Source organism: Eumetopias jubatus, unplaced genomic scaffold (assembly GCF_037043125.1).
Source record: "Eumetopias jubatus isolate StellerSeaLion01/CBP00866 unplaced genomic scaffold, mEumJub1_p1.0 scaffold_14, whole genome shotgun sequence".
NCBI classification, from domain to species: Eukaryota; Metazoa; Chordata; class Mammalia; order Carnivora; family Otariidae; genus Eumetopias; species Eumetopias jubatus.
This window is the reverse complement of record NW_028274820.1, coordinates 51,947,935-51,972,059: the sequence shown is the minus strand read 5'-3', so window position 1 is coordinate 51,972,059 and position 24,125 is coordinate 51,947,935. Positions and strand designations below refer to the sequence as shown.

Sequence of the window (24,125 nt, the reverse complement as noted above, 5' to 3'; positions counted from 1 at the left end):
TTTGTATGATACGACATTAAGTTGTTGTCAAAAAGCACAAAGAGTGAAACTTACTATGTGCAAATGAGAAAGAAATCAAATCATTAAGGGGGTTGGAATCTCAAGAAAGAGAGTAGAGTGCTACAAGAGAATCTAAATGTATTACAAACGTATGAAACAACTGCAGTGAAGGAAGTCGGGGGAAAGGTAGCTGAACTAAGCAACTTTGGAAATAACTGAAATTAGTAAGATTAAAGACAAAAGGAATTGTGTCTAGACACTGTATTCTAGTTGATCAGGTTGTTGCCCAAGGGTTAACAATTCTGATATTGCTATGCATGTATACTGAGATTAAAGAGTTAAAGAAATGGATGGCAAATGGTAGGAACCAGGTTTCCCACTGTTGGGAGTGGGAATTTACAGATAGGCAAAGGGAGAAGGCTAGAACCATTCACTGTTAATGGGTTAGAGTTGGGAGACATCAGTATGAACTCATGTTACCTTAATATAAATACAGATGGTTACATACAGAAATACGTATAGATAGGTATATATATGGATTAGTGTACACACACATATTTCCTTGCTTTGTCAGTTGCAAGGGTTCAAAAGAAAGGACACCCTGAGTAGCAAAGAACACACTTAGTGCTTATATCTTGTTTTCTAATACCAATCTCCAATAAAGGAATGGAAATTCCTTAGAGAAACGGCTGATTCTAGGACTGGGGTATAATGACCCATTTTGTAGTATCTAGAGTATCTTGTAGAAAGTAAAGAAGTGTTCAAAAAACAAACAAAAAACTACCTCACATTGATATGAGTACATTAAGAGGACATAGGGCAACTAAGAATTCCCAATGCCCAAAGCTGGGACAATTTGAGCAACAAAATAAAAAAGTGTTGGATTTAACCCAAAGTACAAAATAAGTATGTATGAGTCCATACTCATATAAATGATTGAATTGATAAAAAATGAAGAAGAGACAAATTTCCCATGTAAAATAATTCCAAATAATTTAAGTAGATATTCTACCCTCAAGGAGAAGGAGCATAATTCTGGGCTCCTTGTGTGTGGGCTGCTGATAGTGACTTCCTTCCAAGGAGTATAGCAGTATGGAAAGGGGAAAAAACAGTAACTTTGTAGCAGAGAAATCTGACAAACATTACCTCAGCCAGGTTGATTGAAGTCAACATCAACAGTGATAAATGATGTTGATAGTATATACCCTTGATAGGTGACTTGGGGCAACTCACTAAATTTATCATGGCCTCAAAGGGTAATAAGATCTACTGTGACAGCCTTCTTCAATTGTTAAGCATAACATGTGCAAAATACCTCCCACAGCACCTGACCCATAATAAGTACTGAAAAATAGTATTCATAATTGAGAATTCAATGTTTGAAAAGTGCTCCAGGTCTAATTTTTGTGATGTAAAAATATCTCTTTTAAAAACTATTGGGGATGCCTGGGTGGCTCGGTTGGTTTAAGCATCTGCCTTCGGCTCAGTTAATGATCCTAGGACCTTGGAATCAAGGCCTGCATCGGGCTCCTTGCTCAGCGGGGAGCCTGCTTCTCCGCCTGCAGCTCCCTCTGCTTGAGCTTGCTCTCTCTCTCTGTCAAATAAATAAAAACCTTAAAACAAACAAACAAAACTATTGACTGAGGTTGCCAGTGATCTCTTCATACTTCTGAAATGTGAAAATTATTATTTTGCTATGGCTACATCTATTGTTAGCAAAGCTTCATATTATCTTTGTTTCAGTTTCTTAGGCTTGAGTTGCCTCAGTATTTCCTCAAAAAATACTATGCAAGAAAAAAGCACAAGCTGGGCTATTTGAAACTAGACTTCAGATCACTCTTAAATGCCCCAAGATTTTTGCTTCCTGTTGCCCTACTAAAGCTATAACAAAGATTCAGGATATCCTGCTGTTGTCTTTCTTAGAATGTGTCTCCTCTGTTGGCAATGCATTACTTCAATGCTGATTCACTGTCTTTGTTATTGGGCCTCGTTAATGAATGCATAGTACTACTTAATGTTCAGTAGCGGTGGTAATTGACACTGATGATATGGTATTATCAAGAAACTGGAGTTAATGAAGTGGTTTAAGAAACCAAAAGATTAAAATATAACAACTGTGTGATAGATTCAATTTGCTTGGAAGGTTGATGCTATATTTTTCCAGTTTTTCAAAAGGAATTGTAGCCAATTTGTAACAACCTGAATATGCAGGAGAATTTTTTTTATGTTTTAAAACGAAAAAGTAGGCAAACTAGATATTCCAAATTGCTGCTTGGTGGTTTAGAGATCACTGGCAGTGGCCTGTTTAAAAGCATCACACACTTGGTTTTTGCTTCTGACCTCTTTTTGTCATCCCTTCCTGTGTTAATTGGACAGATTGGACACTGCTGTTGGGGAATCAAACCTTTTGCAAGAACAGCCACTAAATATCCTTATCATGTGTTTCTTAAGATTGTTTTGTTTTGAAATTCTGATTGATAGCCAAAGCAGCCAGCATCTCAGATCAGCTGGCTCCAGGTTTCCTTTGTAACAACTGATATGATGTTTTCAAGACCACATGGAATGCAACTGTAATCGGTACCAAATTAGGTGCTTATTTTAAGCTAGCTGATTCTGTAAACATTCTTTCCCAACTATATAATTCCTCAATTTCCGTAACTCACCGAAATGGCATACCATATTCAGTTTGTTGCTCACCTTGCTAGCAAGTTAATTTTAACTCATGCCCAAGATAAATGTAAGGTTTGTTTTTAACATATTTTATCTTTTTTAGCCCTCATCCCATTACCACCATCAAAAATAAAGGCGTAGGTCACATTTCTGTCATAAACTTCTCTCCAGCATTCTAGTGACAGTAGAAGTAACTCGCCCCATAATTGCAAGATAAGAATGCACATTGGCCGACTTAAAAAAAATTAACCTTTCAACACCAAAGATTTTGTTTTAAATCAATTTTAATTAGGCTTTTTCCTTTTGAGTTCTTTTAGAAAATGATTACCCACTCAAGAAATATTGTCTACTATGTTCCATGCAATATTCTTAGTATTCAAGGTGCTGAAGAAACATCACTGAACAGAACAAAAATATCCCTGACCTCGTGGAGCTTATATTCCTAATGGAGGGAAGACCGACAATAAGAAAGAAAAATAGTAATTACGTTAGAAGGTGTAAGAGTTATGAAGAAAACTGAAGCAAGGGGGGGTGGGGACAGGCAACATTTTAAATGGGTTGATCAGAGTAGGCTTCTTTGAAAAAGGTGACATTTGAGCAAAGATGGGACAGTAGTGAGGGATGTAGCCATGCAAGTATTTGGTGGAAAGATCCTTCTAGATGGAGTACAGTCAGTGCAAAGGCCCCAAGGCAAAAAGATGCCTTGCTGTTACAGGAGCAGGAAAGCTGGAACAAAGTGCTTGGTAGAAATAAGGTCAGAAAGGTGGATGTGAGGAGGGACTCGGAAGGCTAGCTAGCATAAGGTTTTTTAGGTCACAGGGTGACCTGGCTGAGAAAGGACTCTGGCTGAGAAAACAGGAGCCAATGATTTTGGCTTGCTCCTAGGTCTGTAGATAAACTCTTTAAATGTTAAAAGCATGTTCATGTCACATTATAGGTTGGTACAAACCTCACGTTGTTTACACTTACTTCATCACCTTTAGGTGAAAATGTATTGCTCCTGGAATGGGAAAATAATGTACAAAAAGTTAAATACTCAAGGCTAGTTGCCTAAATTACAGTTTTAATTCACCAGCAGGTATCTTAAATATTAATAAGTCTCCTTCTCTGTTTTCTTACTTACAGGTTGGAACAATATCTTTTTCCAGCTTCCTTGTTGTCTCTAGTATCTCTTAGTTTCCTTTAATATCTAGGTCCTGATAGTATATTCCAATCGTATTTCCTATTCATGGATTAATCTGTCAATACCAGTAACACATTTTATTGTGTTGCAGAGATCAGAATTCTGCTGGGCCAGTAATATGGAAATTATGTATCAGATGTAGACCAAAACAACAACAAAAACTACTTTGCCTCAATTAGTTGAATTCATTAAAATGAATGTTTTTCTTGAATTTCTACCAGACTACCTAAATGAACAATTTTGTTTCCTTGGTGAGGATACAACAGAATAGTGGTAACACAAGTTTGTAATGCCTTCACTTAATATTTTGAGAATATGAGAGTAATGTGTTAAATTTCATTTTATAAAATAGTACCATTGTTAAGGAAAGGAGTCGAGGTGTGGGGAAGGAGATTCCGGAAAGGGGAATGAACTATTGGCATTAGTTTTCCCAAATGCCTTTGTACCCCCTGTAAAAATCTGAAAATCTTCAAATTTCCTTGTAAACTAGTTTCTAACACACCAGAGTAATACACTTTGACAGCGGGTTCAGGTAAACTACTTGCATTCATATTCAGGTAGAAGTGACTGCCTCCAATTCCTCACAATGTAACCCATCTAGTAATAGATTCAGAATGGTGTCAGTCTCAGGGGCTTCTATGCACAGAGTGCCCGAGTTCAGTCCCATTTTAAGTTGGCACTATTTACAATGCCACCTGCTGAAATTTGCACCGATACATAAACATATTCTATCAAGAAGCCAGCAGAACTGTAGAAATGGCAGTTAAAAAGCAAAAGTGGCTTTGTTTTGTTTTGAGATCTCTCAGAAGCTGCGAAACTAAGCCCTCATTGTTATGCAGGTGCTGGCCAATCACCTAATCTGCAACAGTCCCAACCGCTAGGATAGTGGGTAAAGCTGATATGCCTGTATCAGTTCTACAACCTGTCGCACACCCCAGAAAAGGGTTCGCTGACGACTGGTAAGGACAAAGGAAAGTTTCTGTCAAAGTTCAGGAAGAGAGGGACTGCGCGGGGAGCAGTTTCAGATCATATTTAACCCCATTCGCGGAGGGACCCGACCCTTCGCATGCTCCTAGGTCGCTGCTGGGCAAAGGAAATGCGAGAGGAAAGTTTTTCTACAGGACATCTGCCGCCTTGTCCCCGAGACGCGCGAGGTCCGCAGCGCCATCAGTCGAAAGCTCGGTCTCTGCCGGTCTCGCTCCACCCCAGAGTCGGCCCATCCCGGCGTGCGGCGGAGGACGAGCGAACTCTGCGGACGCGCGCGCCAGCTCCCGGGCTGGCCCTGCGCTGGGCCCCGTCTCCACTCCCGGCAGTCCCAAGTCCGCCTGGGACCCCAGTTTTGGAGGCCTCACCGCTGTGGCCGAGTGGGCCGCGAGGCGTCCACCTCCACTTCCCCACGCGCCGGCGCCATGGAGACGGTCACGAGTCGCCGGCGGCTCCTGCGCTCACCAATGGGAGCGCACGTCGCAGAAAGACGCGGACGTCGCTCTTCCAAGATGGCGGCGCGTCCGTCGCGAGCAGCCGGGCCGGGGGGAAGCCAGCAAAGCCGAGTAAAGCCGCCGCCCGGGAGAGGACTGAAGGAGCTGTTTCGGCCGTTGGCGGCGGCTCGGGCAGTTTTCGGTGCTGCTACGGCTGTTGCCATGCGGCGAGGCTAGGGAGGAGCTCACTTCCCCGGGGTGTAATAATGTTAACAGAGGTAAGCGGCGACGGCGGCCAGTGTTTACCTGTGAAATGGGGAAGGGGCCGGCGCCAGCTCTTCCGAGAACATCATTTCTCCCGCCCGCGGGCCTGACCCTCCGTAGCGGGCCCCGGGGCCCGAGGAGCAGTGGGGATCCTACAAGTGCCCTCTGAATAGGAGCTGTGCTGACTCAACAGAGTCCCACCACCTCCGGCTGCTGTGCCTCTTCTTTCGCAGTTGCCACTTGACCGTCGTCCGTGGCACTGGTCACCCTCCTGCTGTCGCTACCTCCTAACTCATCGCTTCCTTCGTGGTGTCCCCTTACACGCTGCTCTGTGGCAGCGTTGGTCTCTCTGCATTGTTGCTGGTTCCTGTTCCCCTACGGTTTGCCCGAGATCTCCCTTCTCCGGTCCCGGCCTCCAGGGCCCTCCACCTCCAAGCTCGGTTAGCATCCTGGGTTTGTCACTTGGCCAGACCGGTTTTTGCCCACCCCCTACTTTGCCTACTTCGTGAAGTGGACCTTCTTTCTCAAGTGACACTCGAATAGCCCAGTTATATCACCGTCCCCCCTCCCCACCCCCACACCCTGTCACCTTTTTGAATCGTAGGAATCAAAGTTTAGTTTAGCATCTACACTCTTGATTTGCTTAAGGCTCCCTTGGTACCCTCTGTGGAACAGTTTTTGTTTTTGTTGTTTTTTTTAAACTTGGACCTGAAATGGAAGTAGGGCAACTATGACTAGCCAATCAGTTTCCCTTTTCTAGTGCCTCATGTCCATTGCAAAAAGCAGACTTTTTGAAGAAGTAGAGTTTGCCTTTACTAGCAATACTTTAAGGGCAAGAACTAAATTGATCTAGTAAGATACTTGACCCAAGTTAACACAGTTATGTGTAGTGGTATATGCTGGTGTAGGCGTGATTGAAGATAACTTCTGCAGCTTGTGGATTTGAGGAAATGTATTAGAAGCTACTTGCATGAAGTCCTTTGAAGGTTCCGATGTCAGCTGTCAGTGACTAGTTTGGGCATCTTTGTGGGCTGAGTTAAGGATAGGAAACAATTTTAATGGGCAACAGGAAGTATTCCTACCTGGGCCAAAAGGAAATAAAATCGTTTGTAGATGAGTGGCTTTTGTTGTGTTAAAATGTGATGAAAAAGGATTTACTTGCCTTTCCAATTTGATAAACCTCTGAGGAAGTTCACGCTTTGGTATTTGCCCTTGATCTGGGCACAGAGCCTCGACTATGATGTCTCTGGTAAATGCTTACTGGTTGATTGTAATTCATGAACTCCTTATTTCTAGTAGTTTGTAGCTCACTTAATTTTTTTTTTTTTAAGATTTTATTTATTTATTTGACAGAGAGACACAGCGAGAGAGGGAACACAAGCAGGGGGAGTGGGAGAGGGCGAAGCAGGCTTCCTGCTGAGCAGGGAGCCCGATTTGGGGCTTGATCCCTGGACCCTGGGATCATGACCTGAGCCACCCAGGCGCCCCTCACTTAATATTTCTAAATTTCACATATTTTTCATTCCTGGAGTTTATTAAATTCTCAGAGATTATGATATAAGTTTCTGTTGTCAGTAGTATTAGGTTAAAAAAAAGATCTGAGTAGCAGAAGTTGTATTTTTATCTTCAGTATGATATTTTGGTGAGAATAATTAGCTTTATAAGTTTCAGTGGAGTCTTTAACGTGTGATATTTTATGACATGATCTTCTGATGAAACTTGGCTTAGGCTAGCATGTTTTGAAGAGTTGTAATGCTATCACATGAGCTCATTGTCTGCTAGTAAAATGCTAGTGCCTTGATTTGGAAGGACTGTACCTTCTAAGCTTCTGTATTGTAAAATGATTTCGTGTTTCAGTGAAATATTTTAAATAGTAAGTCATTGATGCCAGTAAGATGTACTGTAGTGCTTTGTGTTTGTTACTGGTGCAAAGCTTGTAAGTGGCCGATCCAGGTTTCCCACCTTGGCAGTCCCTTCCGAGTCCATTCTGTTAACTACTACGAAGGCCCAGGTTAAATGGTACTTGGATTTTATCTTTGGTTTTTAGTAGTCATTTTATAGGTTAGAAAACAAGCCCAGAGACTGGTCCAAGGTCAACATTTATTGGTGGCAAATGTGAAACTTGAATCCCATCTCCTGACCTAGTACAGAATTCTGACTGTATAGCTTTCAGTGAGTAATTTTCAGCTCTCTTGATCAATTTTATAATATACTTTTTTTTAAAGATTTTATTTTATTTATTTGAGAGAGAGAGAAACAGCATGAGAGTAGAGAGGGTAGGGGGTTGGAGGGAGAAGCAGGCTCCCTGTGGAGCCGGGAGCCCGAATCAGGACTTGATCCCAGGACTCTGGGATTATGACCCGAGCTGAAGGCAGTCACTTAACCAACGGAGCCACCCAGGCGCCCCTAATACACTACTATCTTGTCTGAATATTGTCAGTAGGTAAACTGAGGATTATTATTTGAGAAAGACTTTTTACTTTACCTTAGCCTTTTGTTTTTAAGGCTCAGAAATAGTCCTATTTTGAAATATATTAGATAGAAAATTTTACTCAATATTGATTACTAAAAAATTAATAGTGTGGGACTCCATTTTACTGCTCCTCGTTCTAACATAGATCAGGAGATATTAGGGGAAGTGATTTAAGTCATGTTAGATCTTAAAATATGTAATGATGAGCTATGTTACAAAAGAATCACTTGTTCAACAAGCAGACCCTGTGCTCAGAAAGTGGTGAGTGGTACTGTCTGCTTGGTTCTTTGGCATCTCAGCATTTGAGGTAGGAGATGCTGTCCTTGATAGCCAGATGAGAAGACTGAGAGTTAAAATAGTTTGCTTAAAATTATGTAACAGGTGGTGGAACCAGGAGTCACACCTAGGTCCTTTTATTCCACATTGTGTGCTGTTTTTGTGGCTCAGTGTGGAATGCATCATTAATTTTCTTTTGTAGCTGATAATCATCAGTAGAGACTATTTTTAGGTTTAAGTTTTTTTTTTTGAACCAGGATGAGGATGCCAAGTATATAGATACATAATAGTAACAGTAGTGATAAACATGCATATGAAACTTCAGTTTTGCTTTTTGTCAAAATAGGTCTTTGAAACCTTTACAGAAATGAGAAACTATGCAAGTGATCAATTAAGGGCCATCTTAAGTTAAAGGAAAAATTACCTAGTTGAGCAAATTAATATGTATATTGAACTTTGAAACCTGTGATATGATAGATTAGTGTGAATTGAAAGTACAGCCCGGTAGGTCCTCTTGCCCTTTTTTTTTTTTTTTCTCTGTAAAGGTCAGTTAACAGTTTTCGATTTAAACTTTTTGGCTTTAATTTGTATTATTATTTTCTTCTTTTTTTAAAAGATTTATTTATTTGAGAGAGCGAGAATGAAAGAGAGAGAGAGTACATGAAATGGGGGGACGGTCAGAGGGAGAAGCCGACTCCCCGCCTAGCAGGGAGCCCGATGCGGGGCTCTATCCCAGGACTCCGGGATCATGACCTGAGCCGAAGGCAGCCGCCTAAACAACTGAGCCACCCAGGCGCCCCTAATTTGTATTATTTTCATTCTCAATACAAATGAAATATTTAGAAGACTTGCTAGCCATATCCGTGTGTCTTTTGCATTTTCCACATAGGGATGACAGATTTGTTTTAAATGTCTAGTTAATCTTTTTCCCCTTCTACTGTCTTTGCTGCCGTTAAGACTTCTTAATGTTACTCCTATTTGTCAAAAGTTTACTTGAAAATTATTTGTTTAATACCTATTCACCCTCCACTGCTCTCTTTTTTAAAAAAGTATAAATTTACATATATCAGAATTAGGGTATGGGATGTTTACCTGAGGATTTGTTTGAGTTAATCTGAATTTTCGCAGCATTAGAATATAATGGAATACATTAGGATATAAAGAGGTATTTATCAATGGATTTTCTTTAAACACATTTTTAAACTTTTTTTCAAAAGCTATTAGGGTTATGATTCTGAGCATTTATTATTACAGAGAACTAAAGGTATAGAAGATGTAGGAAAATATGTTGAATTTAAACCAGAGCTGTGGTATACTCTGGAGGTGGCTTTTTGCATAACAAGCAGTTACCAGCCTGTTGACATTTGTCTTGTGCTTTCAAAAATATGTAGTAAAACATGGTAGCTGTTTAAGCTTAATAATTTAGGTTGTGTGCAAATGTGAGGCATTAGTAAATGTTAAATAAAAATGGTTTATATTTGTGTTAAGTCACTGCCACCCAGATTTATTGGTTTTTATATATTAACACTAATTGTAGCTTTTGTGGTTAACAAGATGCAGGTGGGAAAAGGCGCGCTCTGTAGCACTTTTAGAAGTCCCAGATTAATAGTTAAGGGAATAAAATTTTTTGTTTTAAATACATTTTATAGATACTTGCACAAAGGAAGTTTGTTCTTTTGGGATTTTTCATAGCTTTTGATAGGTGATTTGCTCTCAAAGGTGATAGAGTTTGCATTCTCTTGCAAAATTGTTTAACCATGTGATGGGTAATTTTATTTGTCAGCTTAACTGGCCATAGGTGCCCAGATTTAACAGTATTTCTGGGTCTTTTAGGGTGTATTTGGATGAGGATGAGATTAACATTTGAATCAGCGGACTCTTTAAAGTAGATTGCTCTTCCTATTATGGGTGGGCACTCTCTAATCCCTTGAGAGCCTGAACAGAACAACAGGTAGAGGAAGGAGGAATTTACCTTTTTTCCCCTCTGCCTTACTACTAGAGCTGGGACATCACATCTCATTTTATCTTCTTCCCTTGGACTGGGATTTAAATCATTGGTTCCCCCCCCCCCACCCCGCCAAAAAAATGAATCATTGGTCCCCTGGTTATCAGGCCTTTGGACTGAATTACCACTAGTTTTCCTGGGTCTCCAGCTTTCAGAGGGCAGACTGTGGGACTTCTCAGCCCCCATAATCATGTGAACCACTCCTTCATAATAAACCCCCTTAAAAAAAACCTCTATATTTCCTATTGGTTTTGTTTCTCTGGAGAATTCTAATACAGAGACCTAACAGAGTTTCTTGTGTGTCTCTCTGGGAAATCCTGAGATGTAATGAGCTGTGCAGCAAGAAGGATTTTGGGGGGCTCTTTTTAACACACTCTTGCCCATAATAAATGTTTAGTAAAAAATTATGACTTGCTTTTGTTAGTATATTTAAGAGAAGTATTCTTGGGATGCGTTAATCTTTAAACTACATGAGCTGTTTTTTAAATGATTAATGATAATTGTAAAGGCTTCTAACCAGAACAAGAATCGTAGCTCCATTGGCACCTAAAGGATGTTAAGAAGTAGGAAAGAGATTCTATAAGGGGAATGGAAGGACATAACTGTCTAGAATAAGGCTGGCTGCTAACTGTACACACAACATTGTTTAGCATCTTTTGATAAACCGAGTTGAATATTGCCAACCATTTCTCAAGAATTTTAAATGCGTGGGGCACCTGGCTGGCTCAGTTGTTAGAATGTGTGACTTTGGATCTCAGGGTTGTGAGTTTAAGCCCCCTGTTGGATGTAGAGATCACTTAAAAATAAAAATAAAATCTTAAAAAAAATTTTTAAAGGGCCTTTGATTTCTTTTTTCCCCTTTTGATTCCAGATTTTCTGAGTTTATAAATTATATTCATAAATATTTTCATTATGTTTTATTAATCTAGCACACATATACTCCTTGTTCATCATTCCTGATCAGTAGGTTGCTAGCTAGTTGATAGAATTTCAAGCAAAAGCAAATATATGTGGCATTTTAGTTACGCCCTATAACTTTATATTAAACATGTCTTCCATTCAGTATTTTGAAACATTAAAATGGAGGTTTTAGTTTTTTATAACTATCCTTGGGAGTCCTAGATAGGGAGATATCAGTGTGTATGACTCTGGTGTTTGGATGGTTTGTCCAAAGTTTGTTGACCAGTTTTCCATAGACATTGATAAAAAAATATTTTCTTAACTAGTCTACTGTATGTTTATGATTAAAAGTGTTATTATGTTGGGTGCCTGGGTGGCTCAGTCAGGTAAGCGTCTGCCTTCGGCTCAGGTCAGGATCCCAGAGTTCTGGGAATCAGTCCCACATCTGGCTCCCTGCTCAGCGGGGAGTCTGCTTCTCTGCCCCTCCCCTGGCTCATGCTCACTTTCTCTCACTCTCTCTGTCAAATAAATAAAATCTTTATAAAAAAATAAAAGTGTTATATTAATTGCTACAAGTTTATGAAATTATTTTGGGGAAATACAGAATTAAATTTGGGAGAAGAACTAGGAAATAAGTAGAAATGTTTGTAGTTTTAAAGATTAAAGGTAGGGACGCCTGGGTGGCTCATTGGGTTAAGCATCTGCCTTCAGCTCAGGTCATGATCCCGGGTCCTGGGAGTGAGTTCTGCATTGGCCTCCTTGCTCAGTTGGGGGAGTCTGCTTCTCTCTGCCGCCACTCTCCCCCTGTGGTGTGCGTGCTCTCTCTCTGACAAATAAATAAAATCTTAAAAAAAAAAATAAAGATTAAAGGTATTGGTTATATGTCATAAGGCCACTGGAAAACCTGTTTGCTTTTCATCTCTTTATGTAGTAGTTGCCATCATATATATAGCTTTTCACAGCTTACTTAGGTTTAGTCTCATTTCTAGTGTAACTGTGGAATGAAGAGAAATCTCTTAAAGGGAGAAGAAAAAGGTTATGAGAGGATGTTTGCTTCAGGTGGAATCAACCAAGCTGTGTTAGCTGAGTAATAATGGAAAAGGACGAGCTTTTGGAAGAGGAAGAAAATAGATTCTATCATGGGGAAGTTTTCAGTGCTGGTCACTCAGTAGCTAGCCATTTGGTGGTGAAGCTAAGTGACTTTATGGCATTCCCTGAGTGAGGGTCTCAGAGTATGGTTTTTACAATGTCTTTTGAAATTTTGTGGTTTTACAGACCATTAAGTGTCCTCTCTGTTGAGGGTAATCTGAAATTGACTTTCTATTTCTCAGGTTTAGTTTTTTTTTTTGCCTTTTTTTATTATTATGTTATGTTACAACACTTTAAATATTTGGGAGGAGAGGGAACTTTGAATTAAAGCAGTTGGACAGCTTTTAAACTATTCTACCTAAAAAAGGGGTTAAAATTGAGTGAATAAATAGGCTGGACTCATGGTGGTGATGCATCCTCATGTCTATCAATAAATTACACCTACCACAGTAGTGAGGCAACAGACAAATAACCTATATGTTAAGTAGTATAAGGATGAGTCCCGACTTCACTTATTTATGATGTGACATTAGGGAAGTTGTTTGAAATTTTTGTCTTCGTTACCTTGTTTATAAAATTGGATAATAGCACTTTCTAGCGGCTCTCATATTGTTGTGAAGATCAGAGAACATGATAGAGTACAACTTTGTAAATTGTCAACCATTAATCAAGTATTAGTGGTTAATACATCAAGTTTTTTTTCTGTATGCCTTGCACTAATATGAATCCAAGTCCGAGGCTCTAGCTTTATGGCTCCTTGGCTTCTTAGTGGGTGGCTGCATGGATCCCCGGAGAAAGAGGGTGCCTCCTGGCTATTAGTGCAGATATAGGGGAGGCAGAGAATAGATTAAAAGAAGTGAAAGGGATAAAAAGTAGACTGAGAGCCTGTCTTGCAAACTAGTAATGAGGTTAGTTTCCTGTGTAGTTGGTAAACTGATTCCAAAGCATTTTTGAAAGAGAAGTTCTAAAAAATATTTTGAAAAAGGTTACTTATTTGAGGGTTAGCAGTCATTTCTACATATTCTTAAATATTTGTCGGAAAAGAAATCTTTTAATCAACCCTGATAAATTCTTGAAAGGAAAACCTGTTGTTTAGGATAATTTCCATAAAGCTTTGGTTATAACTTGCACTAGAGATTAATTTTTGTGGTTTAATTTGTTCACCAAACACAAATACACCTAATGTGTGGTAGGCACCTGAGAAGTTCTGATGCTGAAGCAGTGAGTCAGATCTGAAACCTGCCCTCAGAAAGTTCACTATCAGAGCTAAATTGTGTCAGTTTGGCACTCATTCAGCTGAAGCCTTGAGGTCTTTTGTCAAAATAAAACATAACATAATTAAAGGATGAAAAATTAAGTGGAAGAAAAGGTTGGAATATGTAATTAAAAGGTAATTACTTGCATTAGCTTTATAACTCCAGGTAAAACTACCAGTTTGGATGAGGTGGCAGCTCTAAAATGAGTTTCTCCTTGCTATTGAAGAGTCAGCCCATCTCTCCTGTCTGTATTTGCTCCAAGCTAATTCATAATAAATGAAAAAAAAAAAAAGAGAGGGGCAAAAAAATCTGTGAATTTGTCATGTTCTTTGTTTTTGTTTTTTCCCTGAAAAGACTCTTTAAATCTCCTTAAGGGGTCTACCATAGTCTACTGAAGGATCCAGCTGAATTCTGTTACCCTGATGAAAGTAATGCTTAGTCTCCACCCTCATCTATTATATATTCATTTATATGTTTATTTTGTGTTTCTTCCCTACTGAATGCAAGCTCCTGAAGATGAGGCTCACAGTTGTGTTCCCAGTTCCTGCTCCTCATTAAATATCTTTTGAGGAAATGAATGTTAAATATTCTTTTCAGTAAGATTAAGGTAAAAGTGAAAAATAATTAAGACAACAATTGTCTACCATAAATTAATGCTATCACATTAATTACCTTTCGAGTATTGGTTACTCTCAGTGTCCATTAGATAGTTTTTAATAGGATACTCTGGTTGAATATTGTGTTTGGAATCACAAAACACAAAGAAGTTTGACCAAAAAACGTTGAACACCAGACTTTTCTTTAGAATGTTTTTCTGTCTTAATTTTTCTTACAGGTAAAAATATGGTTAGATTGATCTTATTTTCATATGTACAATTACAAATGCAAGAACAACTTAGATTTTATCTTGTATATCTTAATACCTGATTTTTATTAGGATTTTATGTGTACTAAAAATTCGTATGCCTGAACTAGATAAAACTTTGTTTCTAACAGTACAATAATGCTGATTTTTGTGGTGTTTTGCTGAGTGTTTCATCACAGTTTGTATAACCTTTAATGCTATCTTGAAAGTCCTCAAGTATGAGCAAAAATTTGGTCATGGGTTTCAAAAAATTGGAAATTTGGCGGGTACATTTTCAAGGAGGGCAACTGCTACCGTAATCTCTTGTTAGAGACAGAACATTGTTAGATCATTTCAAGCCATCTACAGTTCCATTATAAATTCAGAAATGATATGTACCAGAAAAGTTCAATGAAACAATTCTGTGTTCAGCTTTGAAAATTAAACTGGTTTATGGTCTTTTAAGTTAGTACCAGACACTTCATATACATCATCTGGAATAATTTACTGTTGTTGGTTTATTGCACTGTTTTCTCCCAATTTCCTGAGGAAACTTTTTATCTGTTGCATCTGTGAAACCCCCAGTCTTGCTTTTGCTTTTCACTGGAGCTCTGCATGATTGGAGAGTCCTTGGATGTTACTATGCTTAAACCTGAATTGGTTTTCTCCTGGAACTCTGGAGCTATTTTTAGCCTGGCTATGGTTTGGCACAAGAGAGTGTGTGATTCTTTGTATTGTGACTTTTAAGGCTAGAGTTGCCTGACAACGTGAATGTGTGGAGAATGGCTTTTGGATTCACTATCATTTGAGGCTTGGAAATTATAAAACTGAGGTTGTGCCGTGTTAATGGAAGAATTAAATATGAAATAAAATTTCATCTCATTTTAGTTATTACATAAATTTTGGGAAGTAATTGGTCTGATTTTAAGATATGTGTTATCCAGTGTTTCTTTAAGTCATAATATTGTACTTTAGATTAGTTCTTGATGTGTCTTCTCGAGTTTATTTGAGATGGTATATTTTTCTCAGGGTATTTAATCAGACTGCAGTTATTAATATAATCAGCTATTTTTATGCCCGATGTTAATTACTAACATCTGACACATTTTCTTGAGGTAGCACCTAAGTGCTCAACACTTAAACCTTTGGAATAGTCTAATCCTGGTAAAAGTTAGAATAAGAGGAAATGGGATAGGGGGAGGTTGGAGGCAGCTTGAAAGGTGTAACAACAAAGAGAAAAACTGAAATAGAACGTATTTTACAAAGAGTGGGTATGTTGATTACATAAAAATTTTAGAAAAATCAATTAGGTTTCAGAGTATTTTATAATTTATTAAGTGTGTTTTATGAACTAAAGCTCAGCAAGTTAATGTCTGATAACTCAGAATATTGAATCAAGTAACAGGCACTAATGCAGAATTTAGTGTGATTATCTTTGTACTGGGGCAGAGAGTGTTAATCATCTTTTTTCTACCTATCTATAAATCTTTATATACGTACATATATATTTTCTAATCACAAATTGAACATTCTAATTTCTGAAGAGTGTGTGCTGATGATTAAGAGCAATGGCTGGTGTCAGATTATTTGGATTTGAATCAAAGTTTTGTCACTTTAGAGCATTTTGACTTTGGAAAGTTATTAACTTTTTTGAACCTCAGTTTTCTCATCTGTGTGACTGTAAATTAATGGTACTTAACGCCAATAAGTATTAAGTGAAATGACACGTTAAATCCTGTGAATAATGTTTCCCACAGTAACATTCAGTAAATACTAGGTTTTATTATTATTTCTTCAGATGTAAATAGCAAGTAGTTTATTTTTATAACTTAGAATTTAGTGTTTGAAGTTGTTTTCTGTGTTCTTTGTTTCATAGTGGAGGTTTTAAAATGTCAAATAAAACAAAGAAGTCCTCTTTGACCTAGATGATCTAATTCTTCCCTTTCTGTCTCAGTTTTTACTAACTTTCTAATTTATGTATTACGTTGAGAGCTAGATTTAGACTGAATTTCAGGAGGAAATCGAAGAGGTGATACCTGTACAATATGAATTGGTCATAACTAGAACTTTTGACTAACCGGTATATCTCTTCTATATTAAAGCTTTTACTGTAGGTGAGTGAAAGGGAAAAGTTGTAGTACAATTTCATATTGTGCTTTAAAAATGCCAGTGTTATATAGTTTCTGTTATGGGAAGTACTATGATTCTTGTCATTTTGATAAAGTTTTACGTAAAGTAGCTTTGAATTTATATACGCTCTTCTTTTGGATTGTTCCTTTTATAGGGAATAGGCGAGGAATGTAAAAATCCTTTGTTTAAAAAATATATATAGTGGCATGAGTTGTATTGTGCAGTGAGTTAAGAAAAGGACTGAGGGCTATGTTATTACAAATAACATATTTGTATTACAAATTTGTACTTACAAGTCTAAATAATGGATACTGAGCATATAAATTATTTCAGTTCCTTCATACAACAGCTGACTATCTGCATTCATCCAATAATAAACTGTTATACACAAGAAGGGGGTGTTCCTGTTATAAAAACATTTTACTTACCTGGAGATTACGCTATCAAAGTCCTTTGTGGGTGAATCTGTATCTGTCTTTGTTTTCCTTGCTGTACTTATTTTTTCCTTCTTGTTGGTGATGCTTTGTGGATATGTTATTTTCCCTTGCTTCTTTTATTATTCTCTCTGTAAGCTTGCAGCTTGCCCTGTCAGGGCTTTTCCCCCAACCTTTACCCTTTCCTCCCTCTTGCAAATAAACAGGCCATTTTCATTTTTAACTTACTACGAATGGGTATAAACATATTTTTCTGTTAATTTAAGAGGTGAACAAATAAAACAGTATATATATATATTTAAAACAATATAGTGCAGTATAATTTTTTCTATGATGGTGTGCCTCTTGTCTGAATTTATCTTGATTAAAAAGACTCATGATCTCTGAGTTAATGAACACTGTTGAGCTTTGTTTTTTTATTGAGAATTAAAAGGATCTTGTAGTACTTTCAGGGTCATTGTTTTGATATTGAGTTGTTACTGTACAGCTGTTAGGAATGTGAAGGAAATTTATGTGTATCTGTGCCAACTCTAGAACATACCCTAGAAGTTATCTGAATGCTATTACTTACAAAATCTACATCAGATTTTTAAAGACTACAAGGGATTTAAGATGTTAGTGTCAGTTTAGTTACTTCAGGTTTTTCTGATAAATTGAATTTTTGAATCTCAATAAATCACTTTTATTTGATTTTTCAGATATTGTGTGTAGAATCTTGCCCATCCCCTCCCCGCTTCCTTTTTAAAAAGTCTACTTGAGAGTCTGTAAAATAATAGTTCAAAACATGCTTGAATTTTAAACCAAGCTCAGTTCATGGCCCAGTTCTATGAGTTAGCTGTTTCCTCATCTGTAGAATAGAGTTAGTAATATAACTTATGTCAGAGTTGTTGTGAGAATTAAATATATATAAAGTGGTTAGCAAAGGTCCTAGCCAATACAAAGCACGTAGTAAATGGTGGCTCTGACTGTTGTGTTAGAGGATCCTCCGTTTCGTAAGAAGAAACAGTAGAAGATTGGTGAGAGTTCATGGCTAGGCTTTGCATTAAAGATCTAGGTCTCTCAACTGTTATAGGCTTGTGTTGTTTTGATTTACCCTTGGATGATGTCTGATGGGGGAAAGCAAAAGTTGAGTTTGAATATTGAAACTTGCATTCGTGTATTGTTCTAGTCATGTGTGAATGAGAGAGAAGAGAGGCCATTTAGGAATATGGCCTGGTTTGTCTTGCTTTTGTGCCTGTGAACTGCTGTGCTAAAAGTTTTGTGGATTTTAGTAGAGGAACACTTTTGTACTTGGAAATCTTCAGGTGTATTAGTTAAATTCATTCTTTATAATTCATTTTTGTCAAAGGCACTGAATATGAATTGCCATGTAACTAAGCTTATTTTTCAGTATGAGGTAATGATAGAGAATGGTCTTGATTTTTTTAAAAAAGGTTTTATTTATATATTCATTTATTTATTTAGAGAGCATGCATGCACATGTGGGAGAGCCAGGGGAGGGGCAGAGGGAGAGAGAGTATCTCCAGTAGGATCCGGGCTGAGCAGGTTAGGGCTTGATCTCTGGACCCTGAGATCATGACCTGAGCTGAAATCAGGAGTCGGAGGCTCGACCGACTGAGCCACCCAGCTGCCCCAGAGAATGGACTTGATGTTTGAGAATCGTTAATGTGGCCCAAAAAAGGTAGGTAGACAGTAGACCAATTGTTGGGTTAGAAAAGCCAAGTGCAATACTGTATTATATTAGAACAATACATTTTATTTTAGTTTAGTGTTATAGTAAGGTATTTATGGAATAGGAAGAAAATTACTGAGAAACCTGGACCTTCAGGATTTTAATTTTTTTTTTTTTATGTTTTCTTTCTGGTCTTGAGGAATATAGTGGAATAATGCCCTCTTCCCCAATAAAACATTTCCATCGTTTCAAGAAATGTAATGAATTAAGACACTCTCCATTATTCAGAAAGAACATTTTTAAAATAAAGTATTTTTAGAAATATATAAAATATATATAAAGTATATATAAAATATATAATTTGAATCAATTTTTTAAAGTGCAATTTTTCAAACATACAGAAACCTTGAAAAATAATGCTTTTAGCACTCATGTACCAAGTACCTGTATTGTTAACATTTTGTCATATTTGCTTTATTTCTGACTCTGTGTGTTATTTTTGTTGTAGCCGAATCATTTTAAAGTAAATTGCAGATATTATGTCACTTTTCCTCAGAATACTCTCATAATCTCCCAAGAGTATGGATTTTTTTTGGCTTTTTAAGTTTTTATTTTAAGGGGCGCCCGGGTGGCTCAGTCATTAGCGTCTGCCTTCGGCTCAGGTTATGATCCCACTGGGATCAAGCCCTACATCGGGACTCCCTGCTCTGCAGGAAGCCTGCTTCTCCCTCTCCCACTCCCCCTGCTTGTGTTCCCTCTCTCGCTGTGTCTCTGTCAAATAAACAAAATCTTTTTAAAAAAAAGTTTTTATTTTAATTCCAATACAGTTGACATACAGTGTTATATCAGTTTCAGATGTACAATATGGTGATTTAGCAATTCCAAAATTACCTGGTGCTCATAATGACAAGTGTACTCCTTAAGCTCCATCACCTGTTTAACCCACCTCCCCACTCACCTCCCCTTTGAAACCATCAGTTCTCTATAATTGTGAGTCTCTCTCTCTTGATTTCAACCCTCCTCTTTCCCCTTTGCTTGTTTCTTAAATTACACACATGAGTGAAATCATAGGGTATTTGTCTTTCTCTGACTTACTTCGCTTAGCATAATACTCTCTAGCTCCATCCATGTCATTGCAAATGGCAAGATTTCATGGCTGGATAATATTCCGTATATTATATATGCACACATACCACATTTTTATCCATTAATCAGTCGATGGACACTTGGGTTGCTTTCATATCTTGGCTATTGTAAATAATGGTATGATAAATGTAGGCGTGCATATATCCCTTTAAATTAGTGTTTTTGAATTCTTTGGGTAAATACCCAGTAGTGTGATTGCTGGGTTATAGGGAGGTTCTATTTTTAACTTTTTGAGGAACCTCCATACTGTTTTCCAGAGTGGCTGCACCAATTTGCATTCCCACCAGCAGTGCAATAGGATTCCTTTTTCTGTACATCCTCGCCAACACGTGTTGTTTCTTGTGTTGTTGATTTTAGCCATCCTGACAGGTGTGAGGTGATATCTCATTGTGGTTTTGATTTGCATTTCCCTGATGGTAAGTGATGATGAACATCTTTTTATGTGTCTGTTGGCCATCTGGATGTCTTTGGTGAAATGTCTGTACATGTTTTCTGCCCATTTTTCAATTGGATTATTGGTTTTTTGGGTGTTGAGTTGTGTACATCTTTTTTTTAAAGATTTTATTTATTTGAGAGAGAGTGAGTGAGAGAGAAAGCATGAGTGGGGGGAGGAATAGAGGGAGAGGGAGAAGCAGACTCCCTGCTGAGCAGGGAGCCTGCCTCTGGGCTCCGTCCAGGAACTCCAGGAACTCCAGGATCATGACCTGAGGCCTAAGGCAGAGGATCAGTTGACTGAGACTGAGCCACCCAGGTGTCCCAGAGTTGTGTAAATTCTTTATATATTTTGCATACTAACCTTTTATCAGATATGTCATTTGCAGATATCTTCTCCTGTCCCATGGGTTGCATTTTAGTTTGTTGATTGTTTCCTTCTCTGTGCAGAAGCTTTTTATTTTGATGTAGTCCCAGTAGTTTATTTTTGCTTTTGTTTCCCATGCCTGAGGAGACATAACTAGAAAAAAATTGCCATGGCCGATGTCAAAGAGGTTAGTGCCTGTATTTTCTTCTAGGATTTTGATAGTTTCCTGTCTCACATTTAGGTCTTTCATCCATTTTATTTCTGTGTATGGTATAGGAGTGGTCCAGTTTCTTTCTTTTACATGTTGCTGTGCAGTTTTCCCAACACCATTTGTTGAAGAGATGGTTTTTTTTCCCATTGGATGTTCTTTCTTGCTTTGTTGAAGATTAATTGACCATATAGTTATGGGTTTATATCTGGGTTTTCTGTTCTGTTGATCTATATGTCTGTTTTTGTGCCAGTACCATACTGTTTTGATTACTGCAGCTTTGTAATATAACTTGAAATCCGGAATTGTGATGCCTCCAGCTTTTCTTTTTGAAGATTGCTTTGGCTATTTAGGGTCTTTTGTGGTTCCATACAAATTTTAGAATTGCTTGTTCTAGTTCTGTGAAAAATGTTGTATTTTAATAGGGATTGTATTAAATGAGGATTTAAAAAAGTACAACTACAGCATTATTGTCACACCTAATAAAATTACCAATAATTACCTTTTATCATTGAATGTTCACTATATTAAAATTTCCCTAGTTTGAACCAGAATCTGTTCCAGCAATATCATTGTTAATATATTTAATCCAGAATAGGTAATCTCTTCATCTTTCTTTCTTCTTCTTCTCTTTTTCCTCTTTCTCATCCTCTTTTCCCTCCTCATTGTTGTGAGTGGTTGTCCTGTGCATTAGGATGCACACAACAACATCCTTGGCCTCTGTGATAGTACCTTCTCCTTTACCCCCCCTCACCATCACATTTTGATAACCAAAAATGGCTTCATATGTTGTTAAATGTTTCCTGGGGAGCAAAGTTGTCCCTGGCTGAGAGCCACTACATTAAAGGTAGTACTCCTTCTTCACTGTAATTTTTTAGATACTTATTCCTTAGAATTGTTTTTATCTTGAATTGATTCTGTTCCATTTTTGTGTGTCTAGCCTGCTTTGCTTATTTATTTACTCTTTTTTGTTGTTTAGCTAGCAAGTGGTAATTTAAAAACTGGTTTTATTGAGATATTATTCACATACTATACAGTTCACTCATTCAGTGACTTTTACTACAGAGAATTATACGTATACTCCATTGCTGCAATAAGTTGTAGAAGTCATTACTCCCAAATAGAAAAACCCTCACCCTTTAGCCATCATTCCCAAATCTTCCTTCTTTGAGCCCTGGGCTATCACAAATACCTCGCTATGGCTTTGCCTATTTTGAACATTTTATATGAATGGAATCAGAATTTGTAGCTTTTGTGACTGGTTTCTTTCATGTAGCACGTTTTCAGGGTTCATACATGTTGTAGTATATATCAGTACTTCAGATTTCTTGTATTGCCTAATGATATTCCACTGTATAGGTACACCACATTTTGTGTATCCTTTCACCTGTTGGTAGACATGGGGTTATTTCCATTTTTGTGCTATTCTGAATAATGCTGGTATGAATACTTGTGTACAAGTTTTTGTATGGACATAACATTTCATTTCTCTTGGGATGTGTAGTAGGAATGGAATTGCTGGATCGTATGGTAACTGTGTTTAATCTTTTGAGGAACTGTGAACTGTTTTCTAAAGCACCTACACCATTTGACATTCCCACCAGCAATGTAGGAAGTTTCTAGTTTCCACATCCTTGATATTATTTGTTATCTCTCTTTTTGAGAGAGCTGTCTGGTGGGTGAGAAGTGGTATCTCATAGTGGTTTTAATTTGCATTTCCCTTATGTTTAATGGTGTTGAACATCTTTTCTTTTCGTGTGCTTTTCATGACCATTTATCTTCACTGGAGAAAACGTGTATTCGAATCTCATGCTCATTTAAAAATTGGGTTGTCTTTTTCTTATTCAGCTTTAACAGTTCTTTGTATATGTAGAGGTTCGTTATTAGATATTTAATTTCCAATATTTTCTCCTGTGTGTTGGCTTTTCATTTTCTTAATGGTATCATTTGAGTGCAAAATTTTCTGATTTTGATATAGGCCAATTTATCTACTTTTCTTTAGTTGATTGTGCTTTTGGTGTCAAAAGGTATTTACATTTTGCAATGTATTTTTTGTAGTTATCTTCAAGAGATAGTATTACTAGTATTGCATAATTGAGACCAAGTAGATAATAGTAGAGCTGAAATTAAGTTGTTGCAGTTTTCTCCAACTTGAATTTTTAAAAAATTTTTTGTGAATTTAGTATCACGGAGATGGTGTGTATGTGTTTATAGAAGACTTCACTGAAATTTGAGGGTGATGAAGAGTTGGGTTTACATTGTGCAATGTTGAGGGGCGCCTGGGTGGCTCAGTCCTTAAGTGTCTGCCTTCGCCTCCGGTCATGATCCCAGGGTCCTGGGATCAAGCATCCGGCTCCCTGCTCGGTGGGGAGCCTTCTTCTCCCTCTCCCACTCTCCCTGCTGTGTTCCCTCTCTCGCTGCATCTCTCTCTGTCAAATAAATAAATAAAATCTTTACATTGTGCAGTGTTGGATAATTAACAACCACTATGCTCTAGTGGGGAAGCTAACTACAGTGACTTGAAATTCTGCAGTGTTCCTGTTTTCAGTTGCCCTGTTGAGTGTTCATGGTTAGTCACACCCCAATAGGAGGAGGAATCCTCCCAAAGCAGAGACACCGTGTATTTCCATCCATGCCCTCTTTGCCCCCGTAATTTGCTTACTACCCTTTGCTAAATTCCTGGCTGCATTATCTCGTGATAATTGCAGTGCTTATCCCATTATTTTTTTCTCCTAGCACATTTTGAGTCTCTAGGTCTTAACTTTGGAGATCCTTTATTAGGCTGGCTTGTTTCAGCATCACTCTACGTCCAAGAATGTTACTCTTGAGGATCATCTCTGTTTATGGTCCAGCTGCCTTTTCACAGTCACTTGCAGCAGTGTCTGCCTTCATCACCTCCATCTTCCTAATGTCATACTTCCTACTAAACGTTTTAAAATTCTTATTAACTACTTAAATAATTACACCTTGGCAATATACAAATAGTATTTTTTTAAAGATTTTCCACATGCAAATCTGTTTTAAAGGACGTGTGTATTAAGCTATTTCCTCATTATTACCATAATTTGACCAACTATTATGCCTTGCATCTCAAAGATGTTTCATATTTTTTGCTTAGAGGAGTACAAATGTTATGACAGCCTTTATGATCATAGCTTGCTAGAAATAAATGTTAGTAATAGTGTATTCATTTAAATATTTCAAGTGAATTGTTAATTGCTAATAAATTCAATTAAGGATATGGTGTGTCTTTTGTAGGAAAAGTAGTATGTGCATTCTAAAAATAATGAAGTATTATTTGCACTATAACATGATTTTTGAAAAGTAAACCAGTGCAGAAGCATATTTAGTAAAAGTA

At 37.7% G+C, this 24,125-nt stretch overlaps 1 protein-coding gene across 2 annotated transcripts in view; it reads left to right on the top strand.

The window, feature by feature from the left end:
- The first annotated feature begins 4,934 nt into the window (after nucleotides 1–4,934).
- The window catches only part of SNX13 (sorting nexin 13), a 131,158-nt gene continuing 111,967 nt past the window's right edge, over nucleotides 4,935–24,125 (top strand). For both annotated transcript variants that reach the window (XM_028118149.2, XM_028118144.2), the window contains exon 1: nucleotides 4,935–5,549. In XM_028118149.2, the coding sequence (XP_027973950.2) occupies nucleotides 4,950–5,549 (600 nt within the window). In that variant the 5' untranslated portion in view covers nucleotides 4,935–4,949. The remainder of the gene's footprint in view (nucleotides 5,550–24,125) is intronic.